A 21,654-nucleotide genomic window follows, 5' to 3' on the forward strand; every position below is an offset into this window, starting at 1 on the left:
ATGCAACCATGTAGTGGACCTTAAGGGGATTTTGCTGACTCACTACTCAGGTGGGCATGTAGTAACTTGGGCTGAATGTGAAAAGGTGCATTAAGAGGAAAATACATGGTTCTTCACATGATAGTGGCCATTTCTTCTGTTTTTGAATACATTACTAGTAAATGATCTTGTCACTCTTACAGGTCAGTATTATCTTGATAATCTTTCTTATAGAAGACATTTAAAATTTACTTTGTTTTATTCTTTCACTGTATTTGTTAAGACAGAACTGCAAAGAACAATCATAGCAAGGTTTGTATTATGCTAGGTACAAACCTCACTGTCCCAAAAGTGAGAGCTACCCCAAAGCAGCAGGGGTATCTGTCCATTTATCAATCCATTCAATTCATTTATCCGTTCAATTTGTTCTTCACTGATCTGCCTCTGGATAGAGCCTGGGTGTGATGTTGGTCTGGGAAACTATGTGTGTCTTTCTGAGGAGGGAATATAGAAGTTGAGCTCTATAAACCTTAAGTTTTATTTATTTGCAGGAGTTGTTCTTGCTTGGGGATTGTGGTAAAAGCAGTGATACTTTGGTTGTCTGAGATCTACATAGACATTTGTTCTAAGCTACATGTAGACTGATCTTGATTGAAATTCTGTAGCTTTAACAATGTGGAATTTTATTGCAAGTTTGTTCTTACAATTCTCACAAATACTGCTTTCATGGCCATGACATCAGACTGTCTAAGATGCTTATTGTTGGATGTGGGGAAGGGGAGAGGCATATGGACTTCTGAAGCATCTAGATCTATAGGGAAGTTATGAGTGTGTGGTTTAAAATGGCCTAATCAGACTTAAAATAATCCAGATTTTTTTTCCTTAATTTCAGAGCTTGTCTGAATAAGTGTTCCCTGTATGTGACAGCAGGTATTGTTTACAATAATGCCCGGCAGGTGACTTCTCACTCCTGAGAGTACTATCAAATTCCTTTTCCCTCAGTGAATTGAGATGGACTCTTTTGTTTGTTATGGGCTAGTGGAAGAGATCGTATATTCAAGAAGTGTAAAATTATCTCCTGTTTCTGCTAGGAGAAGAAAGATATTTATTCATTTGGAAGCAAGCCTTAATTGTAATACGTAAGTTTATTTGCTCTGTACTGATTTAGTCATATCTGTTCAGGATCCCAAATAAATGGAGGAGGAAGAGACATCAAAAGAAATGACTTCTCTGCAGTAACTGCCTCAAACTGCCTCAAAGTTTGTATAAAATGCATATAAGATTTATCAAAATGATTTAGAATGGGACATAACTGATTCTTGATTCTACTTTTTATTTTCTGAGGTGGAAAAAGTATGCACAGGTGATCATATGGATGGACTCCTTTATCCTGCTAAGAGGATATCACCATTAGTGAAGAGTGATACAGAGCAAGGAAGAGCATCTCAAAATGTTACTTCTTCAAAAGCAGACCCTTTGTTAAAGCCACGCATGGAAACCACATCTGCTTCACTTAGCAGTGACTTCAAGCAGAAAGTTGCCAACATCTTGCTGAAGTATTCCAGTGGTCTTTGGGCTAACGCACTTCCCAAGCTGTATCAAGACACTTACCAGCTAAAATTTCCAGAGGGTGTTCTAAATAATTTAGAGTTGCTTTCGGAGGTATGCACAGTGGACCACATATCTGATAACCCCAAAAAGGCCATCCTGTATGCTAAACCCCAAAGACACATTGATGAGAATCTGAATGTCACTGAGAAAGTCCACATTCATGATGTGAAGGCCTCAGCTGAACAGCAGTATGAAGAATCCAAAGAGCAGTATCCAGAGAGCATGACCGTCCCTCCTCTAGTCATTCCTGCAGAAGGATCCCTGTCTGTTTTGGTAGTAGAACTGAACAACACTAATGAGGTCATAATTAGGCAAGTTCTGACTTCAGAATCACTTTCTTTTTTAGCTTTATTTATAAGTCTGCATATTTTTATTGTATAGCTTTGCCATAAGACAACAGGTGAACAGGAAACTGCAGGTTTGTTATTTGCTAATGCTCATAATGAAAGTTGAGAATCCTTTTGTCTGTGTGTTTGAATAGAAGTTTGCTGAGATTGGCTGAGTGAGCTGATCAGTTTTATCATTATCTTGTCTGAGAACCAAAGCAAGCTTGAACTGTTGGAAGGCCATGTTAAGTAATCCTTATGTAGATCTTGGCATTTTTCACATATTGCTTTGCCATTATATAAATCAATTTTTTTATCTTCTGAAACTGACTTACTACCAGCTAGGTGTGATTTGAATGTGTTCAGATCACATTGCAATTTTTTGGGGTAGGAGTAGATGAGCTTTCATCCAGCAGTGAGCTACAAGTGCTTAGTTTTGATAGTTGTTAATCTGCCCAGCTTTAGGCGATACTCTAAAAAGTGGATTGTAGTTGCTGCGTTATGTATATGTTATGGTAATGTGTCACGCAATAACATAAGCTTAGTATATTTCACTGTTGGTATATATAACATAGAAATCCCAACAGTTTTTTAAAAGCTATGACTTTTTGAAGAATACTTTATTCTAAATGATTGCAAATTGACCTAAATCTTAAACAGTTTTATGTCCCTTGACTTATGTCACTGGTAGTATACTGTATTATCAAGGTTTTTTTCTTCTCAGTTTCTGCAGTTTCAGTTTACATTAGTTTACTGATTCTCAAAGGTCTTCATTAGCATCTAAAGAAGTATGTGTGTAGTTTACTTAGCTCTTCTAACTGTGAAACACAAACCTGGTTCCTTATTACTGGTGAGTAATATTAAACACAAACTGTAAAGTTGAAATTTAAATACTTTTTTTTTCCCCTCTAGCAACAACACTATATTGGAACACTTAATCTGGAACTTTAAGTTTCAGCTGATCAGCTTAGTTCTCTGAACTCACAGAACTGTAATGGCTAGTAATTCTTAGAGAAAAATCCATGTTTGGAGACTATAAAGGAAATTCTCATATGAGAACATCATCATCTTTGTTTTATGTGCTAACACCATTTTATGTTGTATTTTTTCTCAGACAAAGTGTTTTATATTGTACATTTCCTTGGCCACAAATGAAACAGCAAGGAGCATGTTTATAATCTTGTTTTATGTACTAGTCGTATCACAAAACTTATATTAAGGCAAGAGCCTTTAACCGTCTTTAACATCTGTACTTCTACTGAGTGGAAAAGTCAGTCATTTTAATGAAGACAAGACTGCCAGAATTTGTGAGTGAGCTTGACTTTAAAACAAAAGTAGGAGGAAGAATTAAAGAAAAGAGCTTTGTTTTGGGTACTCCTGTGAAAGTTGTGTTTAAGTTTAGTCTGAGAAAGGAAGGACAATGGTGAAAGATGAATTAGTGCCAGCAAAAACAGTGGATGTAACAAATAATCTGAACCTAGGAATACTGAAACAGTTGGGCAAAATGCTTATTGCATGTTTTGTATAAAGAAAAGCAGAACAAACTATCCAGCTCTACTTCCATCTTGCTATGCAAGTGAGACAACTGTACAAAACACTTTCCTTTTCACCATACACCTTTTAATTCTGACAACATTCATAACTTGCTGTATACGTAAGACACTTCAGTTTTCTCATCTGTTATTTTAAGGAGGTTTTCAGGAATTATTTGGGGAGAACTGTTCTTGCTGAAAGTTGATTTTCTTCTCATATGGATGGGCTCCAATATAGGGTTAACACCCCAAAACTGAGTTGTGCCTCTTGGCAATATTGTCCGATTTGGATGGGTTCAGAGCATGCTTTGTTTGATTTAATCCATGTTGACCTGGTGGTCAGTTTTGCTTGGAGCCTTTTCTGGCCTTTCTTGGTGCCTTCCTTCTGTTCGCAAGTCACTCCATTCCCAGCTCTATCATTGCCAGGGTTTCTTTCTTCCCAGGTGCAGGACATGACACTTATCCTTGTTGAATATCATGAGAAATGGGCTGACAGGAACCTCCAGCCTGTCCGGTCCTCCCTGGATGAGAGACCTGCCCTCAGGTTTATCAACTCCACCCCCCACCCTCACCCTCAACTTGGTGTCATGTGCAAACTTGGAGCAAGCAGTCCAATGCCACTTCCAGGTCACTGATGAGGAAATTAAACAGTAGAGGTCCCAGGATAGACCTGTATGGTATTTCACTGGTCATCAGCCTCCAGGTAAAGTATATCCCATTAATCGCTGTGCTCTGAGCTGATCATCTGACCAGTTTATTTTACCTATCTAGTGGTCCACACATCATGACTGTAATATCTGAGCTTGGATACAGAATATTATGGGAGATAGTGTCAGAAGACTGGCTAAAGTTGAGATAAATGACATCCACCACTCTCCCTTCTTACAGAAGTGTACTCATCTTATCACAGAAGGCAATCAGGTTCGTTGGGCATGATTTACCCTTGGCAAGTCAATGTTTTACTGGCTATTCCCCATCACCACCTTCATATGCCCAGAAATGTGTTCTGAGAGAACTTGTTCTTCCCCCCTGACCTGGGACCAAAGTGAGGCTGATCTATCTGTAGTTCCCCAAATTCATCTTTTTGTTTTTCCTAAAGATGAGAGCAATACCTGGTGTTGTCTGCTCATTGGAGTCTTCCCTCATCTTCATGACCTTTCAAAGATGATAGCAGCCTTGCAAGGACATCAGCCAGCTCTCTTAGCACCCTTGTGCACATCCTGTCTGGTTCCGTGGAGTTCTATAGTTCAGGTCTTCTCACGTAATCCCTTACTTGATCTTCAGCTGCTGCTGGTATGACTGAGTATCCACCCATTGACATGTGTTGAAGATGTTAAGCTGCTTTTGTGACTTATGTAACAAATATCTCCTGTGAAACATTTGTGATCATTTTCTTTCAAATATTCTCCGAGTTTTTAGCCTGTATATATATGTATATTTTTTTTGATACATAGTCAAATCATGCTGTTTAGATGACTCATGCATACTGCAGGTCATCCCAAAAGGCTTAATATGTAAATGATGAACTCTTGTCAGATGTGAAATAGAAGCAAAATCGCGAAGGATGTGCCCAGGACATTCTGTCTTTTCTGAAATGAAACGGTGCTTATCTCAGTTGTTGAAGAAAACTAAAGATAGCTATTCTAAATGATTTCAGCATCCTTCCAAATGTTTACTGTAATTTTTACATCTTTTTTTTTCCTAGCAGCAGCAAGATTAATGCAGTTTTTGCATTTTGCTTAACAGTTTTTAATCAACCATGGAAAAGAAGCTTCAATTCTTAGATTTTTACCCTTATCCTGAAAAGGAGATGTCATTTCACCCAACACATTTTCCCCAATCTGGCCACAGACTACAACAGGCAGAGATCAGGACTCCAGTCAACATAATGAAAAGATACAGTAAGCACTTAAAAAGAATTTTCAGCTCCCTGAACAGGTCTGTGGCACAAGAGCTGCTGTCTGACTTCTAGTCCCGCTTACAGAATGTGGCTTCCTGTTGCCTCCACCATTGGCCCACTGAGGGGAGAGAAATCAGCTTGGCTAGTAAACAGTATTTCTGCCTCACTCCAGAATGAGGTGGATAGTGGATTGCTGATGATAGCAACTGTGCTCTGGCTGTGGAAAACTCCTTTGTCTCATTTGATAAAGAGTGTCTGTAAGAAATAATGTAGCATGCTGCATCCATATGAATTGGAACTGCCTCCCATATGACATTGAGTTGAGGCCGCTCTAAAGCGGCAGTTCCAAAATTTTGGACCATGGTTCTCAGACAACATTAAGCAGTAAATTTTCTATTGTTCTGTGTACGTATATAGTGTTGATTAATGTTGTTTTGGCACCAGATACTGGAATGAATGCTTAGATCTGTCTGCTTTCATGGGCAAAGTTTCTCATCTTCAAGGTCAAACAAGTCTTGAGGGAAATAGTTTTTTTTTTTTTTTTTTTTTTTTTTTTTTTTAGCCAGGGAAAGATGTTTGTGTGAACATACAAGAAGGAAACAATGCATGGGCTCACTTTTCCTTTGCATGTCCTAGCAGTCACTTTCACTCCTTTTGTTTAAGGACTGTGTAGAAGCTGGTTTTGGCAGCATCAACAAAATCTAGATTCCTCTTTGTGCCTTACTTGAGTAATATCTCTTTACTTTCTTGGCGTATGACTGAGTGTTGCTTAGCTAAAGTCTTTGTATTGGATTACTAATTAAGACAAAATTCAAAGGTTTTGAGCTATTTCAAATTTGAGACTTTGGACTGTTCTTAAAGAATTCTGTTGTAGGCAGAATGAAAGTGAAATGATTGAAATGTTCTTGGATATTCTGTATATACCTACAGTAGCACGAAGGCAGAGATGATACAGAATTCTTGCAAAAAATAATTACCACTTTTATCCTCAAATACTTTGAGTTTCCCAGCTCGAGGTCTGGTACTTTTTTCCCACTTTTATCCCTTTGAATAGACAAAATATTAGTTTTTTTAACTATAGGAACATAACTAATCTGTTCTTTCACAATGAAGCAGCAAGCTGGACATGCAAATTAGTTCCAACCGAGAATGATGCTGAATCCATAGGACATGACTTGCACAGTCTGATCACCTGCATGTAGATTAACACACACTTCCAGAAAATTATTTTTCAGATTCTTTTAACAAAAAGAAAGTTGGAAAGCAACCTCAATCACTTTTGATCAGCCAAAAAACTTTTTTAATGCAGTTTTTACCTATTCCCTGAAAATAGTGAGGCAACAAGTTCTGAAAAATTCAAGATACTTCTATTTTCTGTTAAGTATCTTTAAGAAACAAATGCTAAGAAATAAACTTTTGAATAGTACATACCCATCTACCTGTGTCCACTGCTAGTTCCTTATGAAGCATGTGAGTGCTTGCATAGAAATGAAAGGGTGGTTAGGCTTGAAAACAATGTGTAATTAAATGATGTGTTAGTAGAAGACCCTCATTTTCATAAAGAGAGTCTGGGAAATGATCAAAGGCAAATTAATTGTTTTAACAAAGCACAGTATGTCATAGTACAATAACGGCACTAATTCTGGATGTATATCCAATTTTCATAATAAACTTATCTTTTTATAGCATGATATACCAAATATTGTGATAGAAATAAGTATTAATCATTTACAAACAATTTTAATGTAGTTAAAAGTAGCTGCTAACACAACTTCAGAAGTAAGTTTTTCTTCTGTCTTTTCTAATCTGACTTGTTCCTAAAATGTTTAGAATGTCCTGTTTGGATCTATCACTAAGTTTACATAGTTTACACTGAAGACTTAGGTGGCAGACCGCTTTAGTATGAGCAAGGTCAGCAGTCTAATACCAAAATCATTTTGAAGCTAAGAAGAGAGTAAACGGGATATGGTTTGACAGCTGACCTCTAAAGCTATTTTAAATGCCTTGTGCTTTGATCAACTTTAGTGAAAACCTAATTGAATAAGCTGGTGCTCCTAACAGCAGAGGATCTTCAGAAATTACATACTAGTTTTGTATTGTACCTAGTCTCTGATGCTGCTCTACTGTTCTGATCAAGTTCCTCTGCATTACTATAATAAACAAGTAACAGCTTTTGCTAGAAATCTAGTTGAGCCAGTTAGACTTTATATAGTTGGACCATATTTAGCTCTGGAGAATACTAATTTTTATATGAATTGCTATTTCTCTATAGCCCTCAATCAAAAAAGAGTTTCAATGCTGCTGTGCTTGGAAACTGTATTTATTTATAAATTTATTCATATTTGAATATTCATATGAATGTTCTTATGTTTTTATTGAGCCTTCTGTAATCATACCCTGACTCTTCTGTTTTGTTTCATTTGTGTTTGTTTTTCCTGAAATACTGTAGGTATGTAGGTAAAGATTATTCTTCTGCCCAGGAACGGATGGAAGATGAGATGAAAGAATATTACAGTCAGAATCCTGCAGTGTCACTGGTTCAGTCTGTAAGTGTTGGGCAACTTGTTGCTGTACATGTTGAGGAAGAAGCCTGGTTGCGTGCTCAGATAACTTCTGTGGAAGACAACAGAATAAAGGCAAGCAGCTGTTTGTTCTTGTGCTTGAAACAGTTCTGTGTTTTTTTTTTTGTTTTTTTTTTTTGTTTTTTTTTTTTTTTTGGATAAGCAGTCAATTCTGAAATGTGCTACAATAGTGTTCTCTCCTTCCCTGTCTGGAAATAGTTCTTTTTTCAGTTACATGAGAAACTAAGAACTCTTTTGAAGTTACATAATTGTCTAAATTAAATGGTCTTTTAGTCCCATATCTATCCCTCTGCCATGAAAATACTTTATTTTGGGGGTTGTGGTTTGGTTTATATGGGACTTGGCACTGTAGCACTTCTGTGCTGGTAAATGTACCTTTGATAGTCTTAGGAAGAATAGGTATAGTAGTGCTATTTAGCATGGGAAGGGAAAGTGAAAAGAGAAGTGTGAACAGGCTAAAGACCTATGACCTATATCTAGCCTGAAATCTTGCCCCAGAGCATTTATCACATTCATTAAACAGCAAGACAGTGGGAAGGATATACTAGTGTTTCAACAACTTTGCTCACCAAAGTAGATTGGGTGTTCTAGGAGTTACCTGGTGTGCTTGTTAAACACTTTTAATGGACATTATTTAACTCCTTTAAACCTTTCCTGAGCCAGACAGGCTGCTCTTGTTCATTTACTGCAAAGCTAGAACATGTAATTGAATTATAAGAACAATTTCAAACTTTTTAAGTTATTCCTTTACTTAATCAAAACCTATGTTTTTATTTTTTTTCTTTCCCTGGTTAGGTGACTTTTTATGCTTAACATACTTCTAATGTTGATCCATTTCATTAATGTTTAAATAGTACCTGTATTAGAATTAATTACTGAGAAATTTAGTGTGATACCCTTCAGCTGAAATTTGACGGATAGAGGAAAGTGTCAAAACTCAACTTTATAAAACATTATGTTGATTTCAGAGAAATGGAAAGGATAGTGATAGCAAATATGCCTCTGACGTCTCTCAAGCCTGAATAGCAGCAGAAAGAAGGCTGCACTGCAGCATTTGCAATCATCCTCAGACCTCCCTTTTGCAAGTTTGGTATGCAGATACTTTGCATGTTAAAGTTTAGAAAACTGCTATAAAAGGCCCTGTCAAAGTCTTGTTTCTCTTGCCTTAGTCTTGATTACCTGTTACCAATCAGCAGTATCCCTACTAATTTCCTTTAATACATGTGGTATTTGTAGCGAAGTTATTAGAAGCATACATCGAAACAATCCATTTTAAAGCTATAAAAACCAAAGGCAAACTGTAGAGTGGCACTGAAATGGTACTTAGGTTTTCAACATTTCAAAACTAAAATTCAGAAATGTCAGTTTATTACTTTTTTTTTATGCAGCTTCAGGTAATGTGTGCTGAGTCTTTCTAGCACTCTTTCTGTGAAGAACTGACTTTTTGTGGAATGGTTGGAGAGGATAATTTTAGGGATCTTGAAGGCGGCTTTCCTTGAAAATTCTGAACATCAAAGCAGTGAAACAAGCATAAGCCTAATAGCAATATATAATACTAATTTACTGAGAAGTGGCATGCCTATTCAGTGGATGCACAGAGAATGTTATAACTGAATATATTTTCCCTAGACTCAAGGATATATTCTTAAAAAAGATATTAAAGAACTTGTTTTTATTTCCTTTTCCATTATCAGGTGTGCTATGTTGATTATGGCTTCAGTGAGGTTATTGAAAAGAACGATGTGTACAAGCTAGGCAAACAGTTCTACTCACTTCCATTTCAGGCTGCAAAATGTAAACTGGCAGGTAAGAGAAAGCCACTGACTATATAGCTTGCCATTAGGTGACTTATGGATTGAAGCATCTCAACCTGGGTGTTGGGATCCTTGTTTATAATAGATTCTGTCCAAGGCAGTTTAGTCTAAGCAGATGCTGGTAGATGTGGAAGGAAGGAAAAGGAGAGCAAAAGAGGTAAGGAAGAAGATGAGGGTTTTTTTTTTTTTAACAAATCTTTATCAAAATATCATAGTGCCTATCTAATGGAACTTAAATTGTTTCTGTGCTTATCTTACATAGAATGAGCTTGGATATTTTTGCTTTTTAATGTATGTGTTCCTAAAGAAATTTAAAAGAAATAGCTGATAATGTGTGAAACAATGTACTGGCACAACTCCTTGTTCCAGAAATAAGGCATGTCTGTTGGCTAGGTATGGTAATACTCCTGGATATGATCTATTCTAATCAATTTAAAGTGATCCTTCTCTCAGTACTTGCAGATTTCCTAGACTGCAGAAAATTTACCTTCCAATAACTGGCCATTTATAACTTTACAAATTGTATTTCAAAGGTATTGAATTGCCAAGAACAAGCTTTATTTATTTATTTACCTTTGCACTCTTTTTCCTTTACACATTTGTCTTAATGTCAGAATTGTCTGATTCTTTATGCAAAAGGTGGGTGGGTTTTTTGGAGTTTTTTTGTTTGTTTTGGTTTTGGGGGGTTTTTTTAAGAGATGACTTTCTGTGTTAAAGGGGGAGAGATTAAGCAGAGTACAAGTAGAGGTGCAGTATGAATTTCCAACTACATTCTGACTCTGGGAAAGGCTACTGTTGCAAACACAAACCTGGTTGTTGTATTTTCCTTCAAAGTGATATAGGAGAAGTATCACTTGTTTTACAGGGCTGGAATTCTTCTGTGATGATCCTGTTTTAGTAAAAACTGTGGAATCACAAACTTGCAGCAAGATATTTGCTGTGGAAATATTGGAAAAGAGTGATATTCCTCTTCTTGTTCTCTATGACACATCTGGAGAAGATGATATCAACATCAATGCTACCTGTCGGAAGGTGTTGTATGACAAGTCCCTTGAACTGCTCCTACAGGTATCTTCCTGTTTCTCAATTTATTAAAAATTATTGGCCACAGAGGTCTGGGATGCATAAAAAACAATGTGCAAAAATTTGCTGAGTTTGTGTGTGTACTTTTCCCTTTCTTGTCTGGTGCAGGTAGATGCAATATATACAAATGTCAGAGTAACCAGCGTTTCCTCTGATGGAAGCCTGTATTGCCAGGTACCGTCTAAAGGCTTGTCCAGGCTCTCTGAAATCTTACAGAAGCTAGAAGACTACTTCCATTACAAGGTAGGTCTGTGATGAGGAGGGAAGTGGTGGAGTAATGTGTTGTTTTTTCAGTTTATCCTTTTTCTCACACAAGGTCAAGTTTCTGGGGTAGCTACAGACCGTCTTCAAAATGGCTCCAAGTTCTGCACATAGACTTTGAGAGACAGCCTTCAGAGTGAAAGTTTATTTTAGTTCTCTTTTGTTTAGATGTTTTCTCTAATACTGTCACTATCAGTAACTACTTAAAATTTTTCTTGAATAGTTTCAAGAAAATATTGAACAATAACGGAATGACTCTTAACAGTAACTTCAAGTGGAAGCTTCAGAGGAAGCACTGCTTCAGACTGATAAAATCTGTGCATAGGTACTACCATATACTGTTCTCTGGAGAACTGACTCATACGATGGAATTAAGGTGCATAAACCAACTGGCCCATGGCACAGTGTGTGCAAAGTGTCAAAGAGCAGTGTAACCAAGAGCTCTTCTTTTTAGTCTGGCTTGTGGGTTGTATGGTCTTAATCTGGTGTGCTGCACACCTGGTCTCTCTACCCTGTAATTTTTGAACATACTGACTAATTGCAACCAGACTGATATATAGGCAGTATTCTCAAAAGAATTAAGTTGCCTTATGTAGGCTCTGGACCAAGATGTCTGTATACAGGCATATACAGCAAACCTAATTAAACATAAGAGAATTTATGCAAAGAGGAATATTCTAAGAGAACCTAAGTTGTACAATATCCAGCTCAAACATTAGAGAATCAAAACATGAAGTGCAAATCCTTGAAAACTTTGGCACTGTAATATCCACTGCTTGGGAAATGCACAACTCTTCACACTTCAAAATGTTTCAGCATTTCAGCGTTTTTCAAAATATTTTTGGGTGTACAGTTTGAGCTTTAGACTTGTTGAGACAAGTTATCTTGTTATCTTGAGCATATTTCAGTTCTTGAGATTCAGTTTCAAGCAGGCTGAACACTGTAGAAAAGAGAACAAAGCTCTGAATGGTTTAGCCACATCAAAACAGCCAGCCAGCCAGATATTTAAAAGGTCCATATTTTGTGAGTATAGTTTACGTGAGGTGATTATTGGTATCAAAGATAGAACTTGATGTTCAGAATCTTTCAATATTGGTGAGGGGGAGGAGGGACATGAAAGAAGCACTATTAACTTTGAAGTGTATCTTCAGGGGTTTCTAGCTTGTAAATTTCAACTAACTAAGGTGACCTTGGGTTCTCTTGTGCCTTGTTATGTATTTAGGGTCGTGAAGATCCTAGGGTCATCATGATTCACATACCACCTTCATTTCGCATACCACCTTCATTTGAGGCAGTAGTAAATTTAAGTCATTAGATACTTTGAATGATGTATTCTTTAATATAAGACGGGAACTTCACCAGTTGTCTACCACAACTCTGCACTGCTCTTCCTTTTCAGAATATCAATAATAATAGTGAAGTTTATATTCTAAACATCCAAAAGCAATGGAAGGGTGTGTGGTTTTTTGTTTTTGTTCTGTCCTGGTAATTTACATCCTTTCAGTTCACTTGTAAGAACTGTTACTAGGAAGTAAAGCTTTACTGGTTAGGGAAACTTAAACAGTGTGTGATACAAGATGCTTCTGAAGCTGGAAAGAAGCTTTGAGTTTGAAACTGAGCTATTGCTTCTCAGAATTGTTCCATGTGTAGCTTTTGTAATGATTAGTTCTGTGCTAGATAGTAATGGCTCTATGCATTATAACTTCTGTTTCTGTATTTGCAGACATCTGAATATAATGTATCATTACCTTTCTGTGGCAAAATCTGCTTATTTCCTTATAAAGGAAAATGGACACGTGTAGAGGTAAGTAGTATTCAAAGAATAGCAACAGTTTCTGTGCCTAGAACTCTCTCTCTCTTTTTGTTTAGCTAAATCTGGATCCTTGTTTTCTCTAAAGCTTGTTATAGTGCATGTCTGTTGTATTGGTTAACTTAACTAAAGTTTGTCCTAAAATGTAGAATGATCTTCTGAAACAAAGTGTTTGTACAAATTTGCAAAATACTGGTTTACCAATATGCTTCCCTTTTTTTCTTACCTTAATTTTTATCCTTAAAATGACACTCTTCCTTTCTTATTTCAGATAACAATTGTTCACAGTAGTAGGGCACTTGATGTGCAGTTCATGGATACTGGAACAGTTGCATCTGTAAAAGTATCAGAGCTTAGAGAGATCCCATCACAATTCTTGAGAGAAATAATTGCAATACCTCCTCAGGTATAAAGACATGTTAAAGCTAATCTATACTAGCTTTCTTAACAGTGTTTGTAGTGCTGCTCCTTCTAGATTTAAGTAACAATTATTTTTGTTCAATAACATTCAATATTGGAGTGATTTCACTGTGTATCTCTGCCTGAAGTAATTCATAATTTAGTCTTGTGTATTGAGAGGCTGTTGTAGGGGTGGTGTGCGAGTAATGATAGTAGTTATGCATGTTCCCTGTCTCTGTTTGTAATACATTATCAAATCTAGCTGCATTAATAAAGTTTGTGTAAATAGGAAGTTGAGTAGTACAATGACTTTAGAGTCCCACATTGTTAAATTTTACCCTCTATACTTAATTCTTTTCTTAGGCTATGAAATGTTGCCTAGCAGATCTGCCTCTCAACACTGGCATGTGGACTCCAGATGCTGTACTGTGGCTAAGAGATACTGTATTGAATTGTCCTGATTTTAGCATGAAGGTAAACAGTCAAAATGATTCTGTCACTTGAAATCTACCGACCTATGGAAAAAGCTCTGGAGGCTTAAGCATTCAACAATATGTTTTTTTGTAAATAACATACGAAATATAAATATATACTATTATATATATTTCTCATTAAAAAGTTTGTAACCAACGATATGAAGCCCTTTTCTTGGGACATTTGACAAAAGCATACTTACTTAAGATTGTCAGAAGGTGCTTTGTCTTCTCAAGAATTTGGGAACTAACTTCCATTCACATTTTCCTGTGCCAATCCAAACAGAAGCAAGAATTCTTTTACCACAAAATGAGGAAAAAGATCAGTTGTTATGTTTCCCAGGAAAAAGGATGTAAATGTTGGGAAATTCCCGAGTTCTTTTTATGCCTCTTAAGTGAGGATAACTTTCTCTTTCTCATCTTGGAAAGTACCTTTATTTTTGTTTGTGTTTTTCTTTTCTAGTCTAGTATGACTTAGCATATATAATGGTATACTTAAAGTTTCTATTCTCTTGGAACCAAAATTATTTCCACTTGCAATGTGTCACATCTAATTCAGTTAACTGAAAACACTTTTCTAAACAATTTTTTTCATAGATCGTGTCTAAACAAAGCTGACTTCCTCTTAAAAGTCTACTTACAGATACTGTCAGAGCTCTTAGGGGTACACTTTGATATGTTTGATAACTTTCCTTATCTTTTTGCTTGCTTTTGCAAAAAAGACCATGTACTTAAAATATTGTTCCTATAATATGAGACATGAGTGTTACAACTGGCTTTTTTGAACATCCTCCTCCAACTCAGTTTCAATTTGGTACTGACCTTCACTTGCTTAAATAATAGAAGACAGATATCCACTTTAACTGAGGAAAAATTTTGTTGTTGTCTCTTATCTACTGGCTAGAAGTAGTAATGTCTTGTGTGGATTAGTGTAGAAAGTCTAGGGAAATGCACCAGTACCTGTAAACAAACATTAGATAATATATTTTGTGAAACTAAAATTTCGATGCCTTTTTAATCAACAATTCTATCATAGCTAGCATAAATAAAAAAAAATGAGAAAATACTTTTATACCAATGCTTGAAAATTATGGATAATACAAACCTGGAAATATCTTTCTTTTTCCTCATCATTAACAGGCTTCATCTCCTATAATAAGGAAGAGAATTCTGAAGGATTAGGTGTTAATCTTTAATAGTATTATTTAATTGTTCAAACTACATGAACACTAGCTAATGTTGTCATGAAAACTAGAATCATACACATCATCCAAAGGCGATAGTATGATTGAACCTGTTAGGTGGAACAGAACTCAATTCAAGCTTTTGAATTTGGTCTTCACTAGTGGAATAGCTGTAACTGCTCTTTAGAGCTGGTATATTGCTTACCGTCCAGCAACTGTTAACACACATGGGATAATCTCAAACACTTTTGTGCACATAGTGTGGTGAACTGTTGCTTTATTTCTATTAAGAGGCCTTAATCTTTTGTACAAAACCAGATCTGCATTTAATATTCAAGTTGGAAGTTAAACGACATTTTCTTTCTGAAGGTGGCTAAACTGGATGGCACAAAGGAAACTGCACATATTTACTTGTTTACTCCAGAGAATTTCCCAGATGTGGATCGTAGCATCAATCGCCAGATCATAAATGCAGACTTGTGGAAACATCAGAAAGATGTCTTCCTGAGTGTTACACCCAGTGGAACTAGCTCCACAAAAGTAAAAACTGAAACTGTTTCAGCTCTGGAGTTAACTAGTCTAGGCTCTGAGAAGAGTTTCTCTGATTCAGTCAAGCCTGCTTTAGAATGCAGTAGTGCAGTGCCTACCATTGATATGCCTCCACCTCTACTATTATCAAAGCTTGGTGAGCCCATGGATGTCTACATCTCAGTTGCCTGCCATCCAGGTCACTTTGTTGTCCAGCCTTGGCAAGAGCTACATAATCTAGAAGTCCTTATGGAAGAAATGATGCTGTACTACAGCATGGCAGAGGAGAGGCCTGTGAGCATTGAAAAAAACAAGCTGTATGCAGCTAAAGTTGAAAACAAGTAAGTAGATATTTATTGAAAACAAATTTTTCAAAGGCAGTCTTTTACCTACAGCAATACTTAAATCTTAGTAAATCATCCCTAGCTCTGTTGAAGTTAGTGACAGAATTACACATTTCCCATAAAGTTCAGCCTTGATACAATTTCTTCGGGAAATGCTTTGTCTGTACTGTTGACAAGGTGGCAGATGTCTGATGATATCCAAGAGATTAAGGGGGTAGATAAGGTTGTAGTCTCTTCATGCTTCCAGATCACAGTTGGAAGAATCTACTCAGATTGCAGCAGATCTGAGAAGCTTGAGACAGGGCTGTAAGGATGATGATATTATTACTATTACTGTGCTGCAGGTAGCTTATTCTGGTGCCTTGGCTGTGTGTGAATACTAATTCAAATCCTCTACTCTTACTCTCCTCCTTTTTAGGTGGTACAGGGTGATAATAAAAGGAATTCTTACAAATGGTTTATTGTCAGTTTATGAGCTGGACTATGGTAAACATGAGCTTGTCAGCATGAAGAAAGTACAGCCACTCATGGACGCTTTCAGGAAACTACCTTTCCAAGCTATAATAGCTCAGCTTGCTGGTAAGTAGTAATGATTTACAATTTTGTTAATGAAAGTCATACAGCAGTAGGGCTACCAGATGAGTAGTGATGTTGACAGAGACGAAGGCTGGTGGCATAATTGTTTTTCACTAAAATAAGCATGTACTCACTTAAAGAAACCTACACAATGCATGCATACTTATGCCAACAAAGTAGCTTTACTGTTCTTCTCTGTATAGGTGATGGTGGTTATATTTTGTTAGTCCTATTTTGATGTTAGCCCTAGCTAGAATACTTTTAATTACTATATATAAACCTGAAGACTGCTTGAACTTTCACAGTAACTGATTTTCAGTGTCACTAGTATTTATCATTTTATTTGTGATATTTAATTTGCAAAGACAGGAAAATCAAAACTGAATGGCTTTCAGAGCCTTAAACATAGTATCCAGTATAAACTATGAAAGTTATGATATATCTGCTGAGAAGAACATGCATTCTGATTATCTTAGTCTGCATGAACACCATAGGGACTGGACACTGACTTCTCTAGTATTTTTTCTTGTGTATTTTACCAATATTGTAACTTGTTCACACTTGGAATCTTCTGGAGTTGCCGGAAGCAGCAGTCTAGGTAGATGAGGCAGAGCAGGGAGGCTTTCACCAAATTTAAGCAAAATATGTGGACTGAGGAAATTGGGAATAGAGAGTGTGCATAGATTAAAAAAAAACCAAACAAACAAACAAAAAAAAACCTAAAAGCTGGCCTCTGCTTGCTGTCTCTTTTTCTTTTCAAAATTTTTCTGTTGTTTCTGCATTGCTTTTAAAAGTAGTTGTTCTTATTTAAATGCTACTTCTCATCTCATTTTTTGGTAAATACTAATCTAGACTTCAGCTACAAAATGTGCTTGTGTGAGATGACAGGCTATAAAATTGGTACTCTGATTGTAGGTTGCTTTCTGTGGATCTGCTTTCCTGAATAGCCTCTGTGTGACTTAGAATCATAGAATGGTAAGGTTGGAAGGGACCTCTGGAGGTCATCTAGTCCAACCTTCAGCATAGCCCATACGAGGACTGAACCCACAACCTTGGCATTAGTAGCACCATACTCTAACCAACTGAGCTAAACCTGCCCGCTCAGGGTTTGCTTTAAATTAGTGAAGTTGACTGTGTTCCCACTAATTTGAGGTCCTAGGAGGGCAATGCTGAAATGAAGCTGATGTCTAGCTGTGTCTCTCTACTGGGTAGTACAGGATCCAGCTGAGTAAGCCAACTGATGGCTCAGTTAGTCATCCAGTTTTCCTGCTCCAGAGAGTCCAGAGTAGCTAGTTAAGCTGGCCTCTAAGCTGCATCATATTGCCAAAGCGGTCCAATAAAGCCAAGACAACCAGAAACTATTTGCTTGCTGTTCTTCCACTTTTGCTCCTTTTTTCATGTCTGTTTACTCTCACTCTAGTATATTTTCTTGTACAATCTCTTTTGCTTCCCCACTGTAGCCTTTCCTAGTTTTGATTACCCTTTTTTCAACTGCTGACTTCTTATTCCTTCTGTATCTTCAAGAGCTGTCTGTATTGTCTTGTCCTGTCAGTAGCAAGCTGCTGCTAGTAGTGAAAGTCAAGTGCCATCACTCTCCTCCTTTTATCTGTAACTTGCTGCTTGGATATACATCTACAATATTTGAGCCCCTTGTCTCTAGATGCTGCACACTAGCTGTGGTCTAGGAAGACCAAGTCTGCAGCAGTTGCTTGCTTCTTGGTGGATGACAGCCACATTCAAAAATCCATTTGGATTCTAGTGTCACATCTCTGATCAGACCTGCCTTGTGAAATTCTGATGTCAAAGAATAACAGGAGCTGGAAGGCATTTCTCTTCAGTTCTGCTCTCTGCAGATGTAGCTTAGGACTTGTAGATTTGGAAGATATTTTAGTAGCTGGTATTGTTTTGAGATGAAGAAAACTTAATCTAAAACAAGTCTCTCTATAAAAATAATTTCAGCATTCTGATTTGTCTAGATAACATAGCTTGATTGTACATAGCTTGATTGTACATGGTAGCTACCACAATCTGAAATGCACATTGCCTTTCAGTTCTGCAAACTTGTCCGTATCTTAAGACTTCAAGAAAAAATAAATGGCCTTATTCTCTGTAATTAACCTTGTTTGCATGGGAGATGAGTGAGCCTGCATCTTCTCTCAAGCTAAACCACTTTCAGTAGCGCTTCCTTGAAATATCTATTTTCTCAAGTATTTAAACTTGCCCATGTTCTTTATAACTAGATGATTCAGATCAGTCCAGTCTAAAAAATGACCTTCTGTTTTGCATTATATTTGTCCTAGGAGTGAAAAGCCAGCAGTGGTCGGAGGAGGCATCAGTAGTGTTTCGGAATCGTGTAGAGAAGAAACCCTTGGTGGCACTGATACAGGCAGTTAATGAAAGCACTAATTCTTGGGATCGAAAAATAGTGACTTACTTAGTGGACACATCTCTTCCAGATACTGATATATGGATTCATGACTTTGTGTCTCAAGATCTTGTGGAGTTTTCAAAGGTTAATAAATCATAACTTCTGAAATGTAGCAACTCAGATTCTTTAGCAATAAAAGTAACAAGCTTTTGAAGAGAAATATAACTGTTCTTACATGGCCTTGAAGATATGAAGGTGATAAATTTGAAAAATCTACTTATATTCTGTGAAGCATTTTATTTAACAAGTTTGGGTTCTATTGACTTCAAGTTGACTTTCTGAAAACTTGCACTTTGTTTACCACTGTAATACTAGACTATTTGGGTGAAAATATTAAAAAGTTATTTATCAGTTAAACACTGCCTTTTTTTCTTGTGATCTTTTCCCGATTTGGGGGTTTAAGTAAAACATCACAGCCATTATTGAATACTCATCTCTTGTTTTTAACCTGTATCTGTCTTATTTATGAAATAAGGAAGCAGTTGTCATTATTTCTGAATTTAGTGTCTGAGATGTACATTACGGATTGGAGCATTTTCCCTGCTCTTAACTTGCTAAATGTTGAATAGGTGAAAATACCTAGTTTAGGGGAAGGGAGGTCTGAGACTATATTTGTAGAGTTAAACTTTCCCAGAAAGATACCTACTTTGTTAGGCTTACTAGTCTATTTGCTGTTCCTAACAAATGTCATCACTAATTCTTTCTTCTACCATTCTCCCTACTCCCTGGTTGCTAGACTCATGGCATCTCTTTGCCTCCTTTTTGTGGTAGCACACTCATGGTATGCATCTGAGAAACTCAAAAACAGCTGCTTCTGGGGAACAGCAGTAAGCAATGTCTTATAAGCACAAAGATCAGTGCTTATTAGACTCCTAAACACTGCATTTTTGGCCCTGTTTAGATTTTATGGGCCTTAGAAATATTCAGAGGAGCTATAGACATTATATATAATAGTCTGCTGCCCAGCTATAAGTTTGCTTTTCATAGTCCCTTAGGATCATTAAACACAATTTTAAAGCTTTACACAGCGTAGGCCAGCGGAATGAATGTTTCTGCTGAACATAGCTTTATAATTTTTGTAGTAATACACAAGCTGAGCTAACAGACTCTTTCAACATGCTGTCTGCCTGGGGAAGGGTGGGGTTTGTTGCCTTTTCAATGAAGTTAACAAGACTTTTCATTGCATTACTGACCACCTCAGATTGGTCAACAAAACTGAAGCACAGTATTCATGTGATACTTCTGTGTTTGGGAGTCAGTTTCAGAAAAGCTGATTAGACAAATGGCTCAAATAGGCAGTGAGGAGGGGAGGAGAAAAAAGCACTTTTTCTCCAAGGCTTTAATAGCTCACTTGGTATCACACTCTTTTATGGATCACATCACTTTACAGGCAACAAAAACTGTAGGCTATGAATTACCAGCTTGTTGAAGGCAAATGGAAAGGCTGGCTTTCTGACAGGTCAAATAATGAAAGTTGGGCCTCAATCTTAGCTCTATGCTTCAACCTCTTGAGGTTCAAAAGAGCTTTAAAGGACAAGTGACCCATCGGTCAGCTTGGACTGGAGCATTAACACATAGTGTTAATACTTCTCTTATCTTCCCGCATCAGAAGTACCCGAGGAACATAGAAGAATCTCTTTGCATAGTGGCAGCAAAGCAGTTTAAGGCTGTGGGACTTTGTGGCTTTTCTAGTAGCAGAAATCACTCTGCTGCAAATGTTTTGGAGAGAGGTAGTCAAAGTTGCGTTGTAGGTGATAAAGTCTTCAATACCAGTGAAGTGTCCTCTATTTTTGAATGTACACAGTAACTACTCAGTCTGTTAGTCCAGTGTAGTGAGTACTGCAGACCATTTTGAATCTGCATGCATGTCACTAAGGAACCCTGTCCATGTTCACGTGCTGTTTGTATTGTTTCAAAGGCCTTCTGTTCTGCTGTTTTGTTGCCAGCATGCAAAATAATGTTGTAATAACATAACAAAGCTCCACACAAGACCTTTGGAGGATCAGAGGGCAATTTTATTTTGAAACAAAACTGAAGCAAAATGGACTTGTCATTCACAGTCACATACCTCACAAGCAACACAATCTGTTGGGTCCAAGGTTCAGTCCAGTATGTAGGCACCCAAATGTTTTCATCCAGGTGATTGGTTCAGTATTCCCTTGGACATGGAGGGCAAAACACTTGCTGTTGAATTCTCTTCATTACTCCTGGGTTCTTCTTAGGCTTGCAGTCCTTGCTGGTTTTAAGTCTTGCCTTTTGTACTCTTTAGGAACTGACAGTGATCATGATCACTGTCTCCTTCCTGTTCCACCTCTGGTTTCATGGCTCTCAGTGTTCTGTAGCCGCCTATCCTCATCTCTTATTGGCTTGATTCTTTTCTTTGACCTGGGTGTAATTGTTCCCTCCTTTAGGCTTTGTTTCCTGAGCTGAGATGCCCTGAGAAGCTGTATATGGGTATGCTGGACAGCTGACCAGCTAAGAATAGACATCATCCACACCTATCCTTCTAGTAGCCCTTGTCCTACCTCTTGTTCTGACAGGTGCCTCCACACCCAGACATTCATACTAACTCTCCAGCCTTTCCAGTCTTAGTATTTCTATTGGGATTCTTCACAATACACTTAAAAATATTTTCCACTTTTTTGGTTTGTTTGTTTTCCCTGCCTGTCTGTGTTGGACACTTCAAAATGTTTTAAATGAGGTGTTCAGGAATTCAAAATGAGAAGAAGGAAGAAGGACCAGTGGAGGCTTTGAAATGTACTCTCTTGAACCCTGGATTGTAATTCAGAGTGCTAGGAGAAACTGACTGCAGTTGCAATTCACC

General features: G+C 37.2%; 1 protein-coding gene across 7 annotated transcripts in view; it reads left to right on the forward strand.

Annotated features, from left to right (window-relative positions):
• LOC134153134 (tudor domain-containing protein 7-like) overlaps positions 1–21,654 on the forward strand; it is a 56,759-nt gene that overhangs the window by 31,287 nt on the left and 3,818 nt on the right. For 5 of the 7 annotated variants that reach the window (XM_062598983.1, XM_062598984.1, XM_062598985.1 and 2 more), the window contains 11 exons: positions 1,324–1,901; positions 7,798–7,984; positions 9,625–9,736; positions 10,610–10,812; positions 10,936–11,070; positions 12,812–12,892; positions 13,170–13,304; positions 13,661–13,771; positions 15,324–15,823; positions 16,245–16,405; positions 18,703–19,175. In XM_062598983.1, coding sequence (XP_062454967.1) covers positions 1,324–1,901; positions 7,798–7,984; positions 9,625–9,736; positions 10,610–10,812; positions 10,936–11,070; positions 12,812–12,892; positions 13,170–13,304; positions 13,661–13,771; positions 15,324–15,823; positions 16,245–16,405; positions 18,703–18,929 — 2,430 coding nt within the window. In that variant the 3' untranslated portion in view covers positions 18,930–19,175. Of the gene's footprint in view, positions 1–1,323; positions 1,902–7,797; positions 7,985–9,624; positions 9,737–10,609; positions 10,813–10,935; positions 11,071–12,811; positions 12,893–13,169; positions 13,305–13,660; positions 13,772–15,323; positions 15,824–16,244; positions 16,406–18,702; positions 19,176–21,654 lie in introns of those variants that run through there. The other 2 variants (XM_062598989.1, XM_062598988.1) reach the window with 1 other exon arrangement.

This window comes from Rhea pennata, chromosome Z (assembly GCF_028389875.1).
Source record: "Rhea pennata isolate bPtePen1 chromosome Z, bPtePen1.pri, whole genome shotgun sequence".
NCBI classification, from domain to species: Eukaryota; Metazoa; Chordata; class Aves; order Rheiformes; family Rheidae; genus Rhea; species Rhea pennata.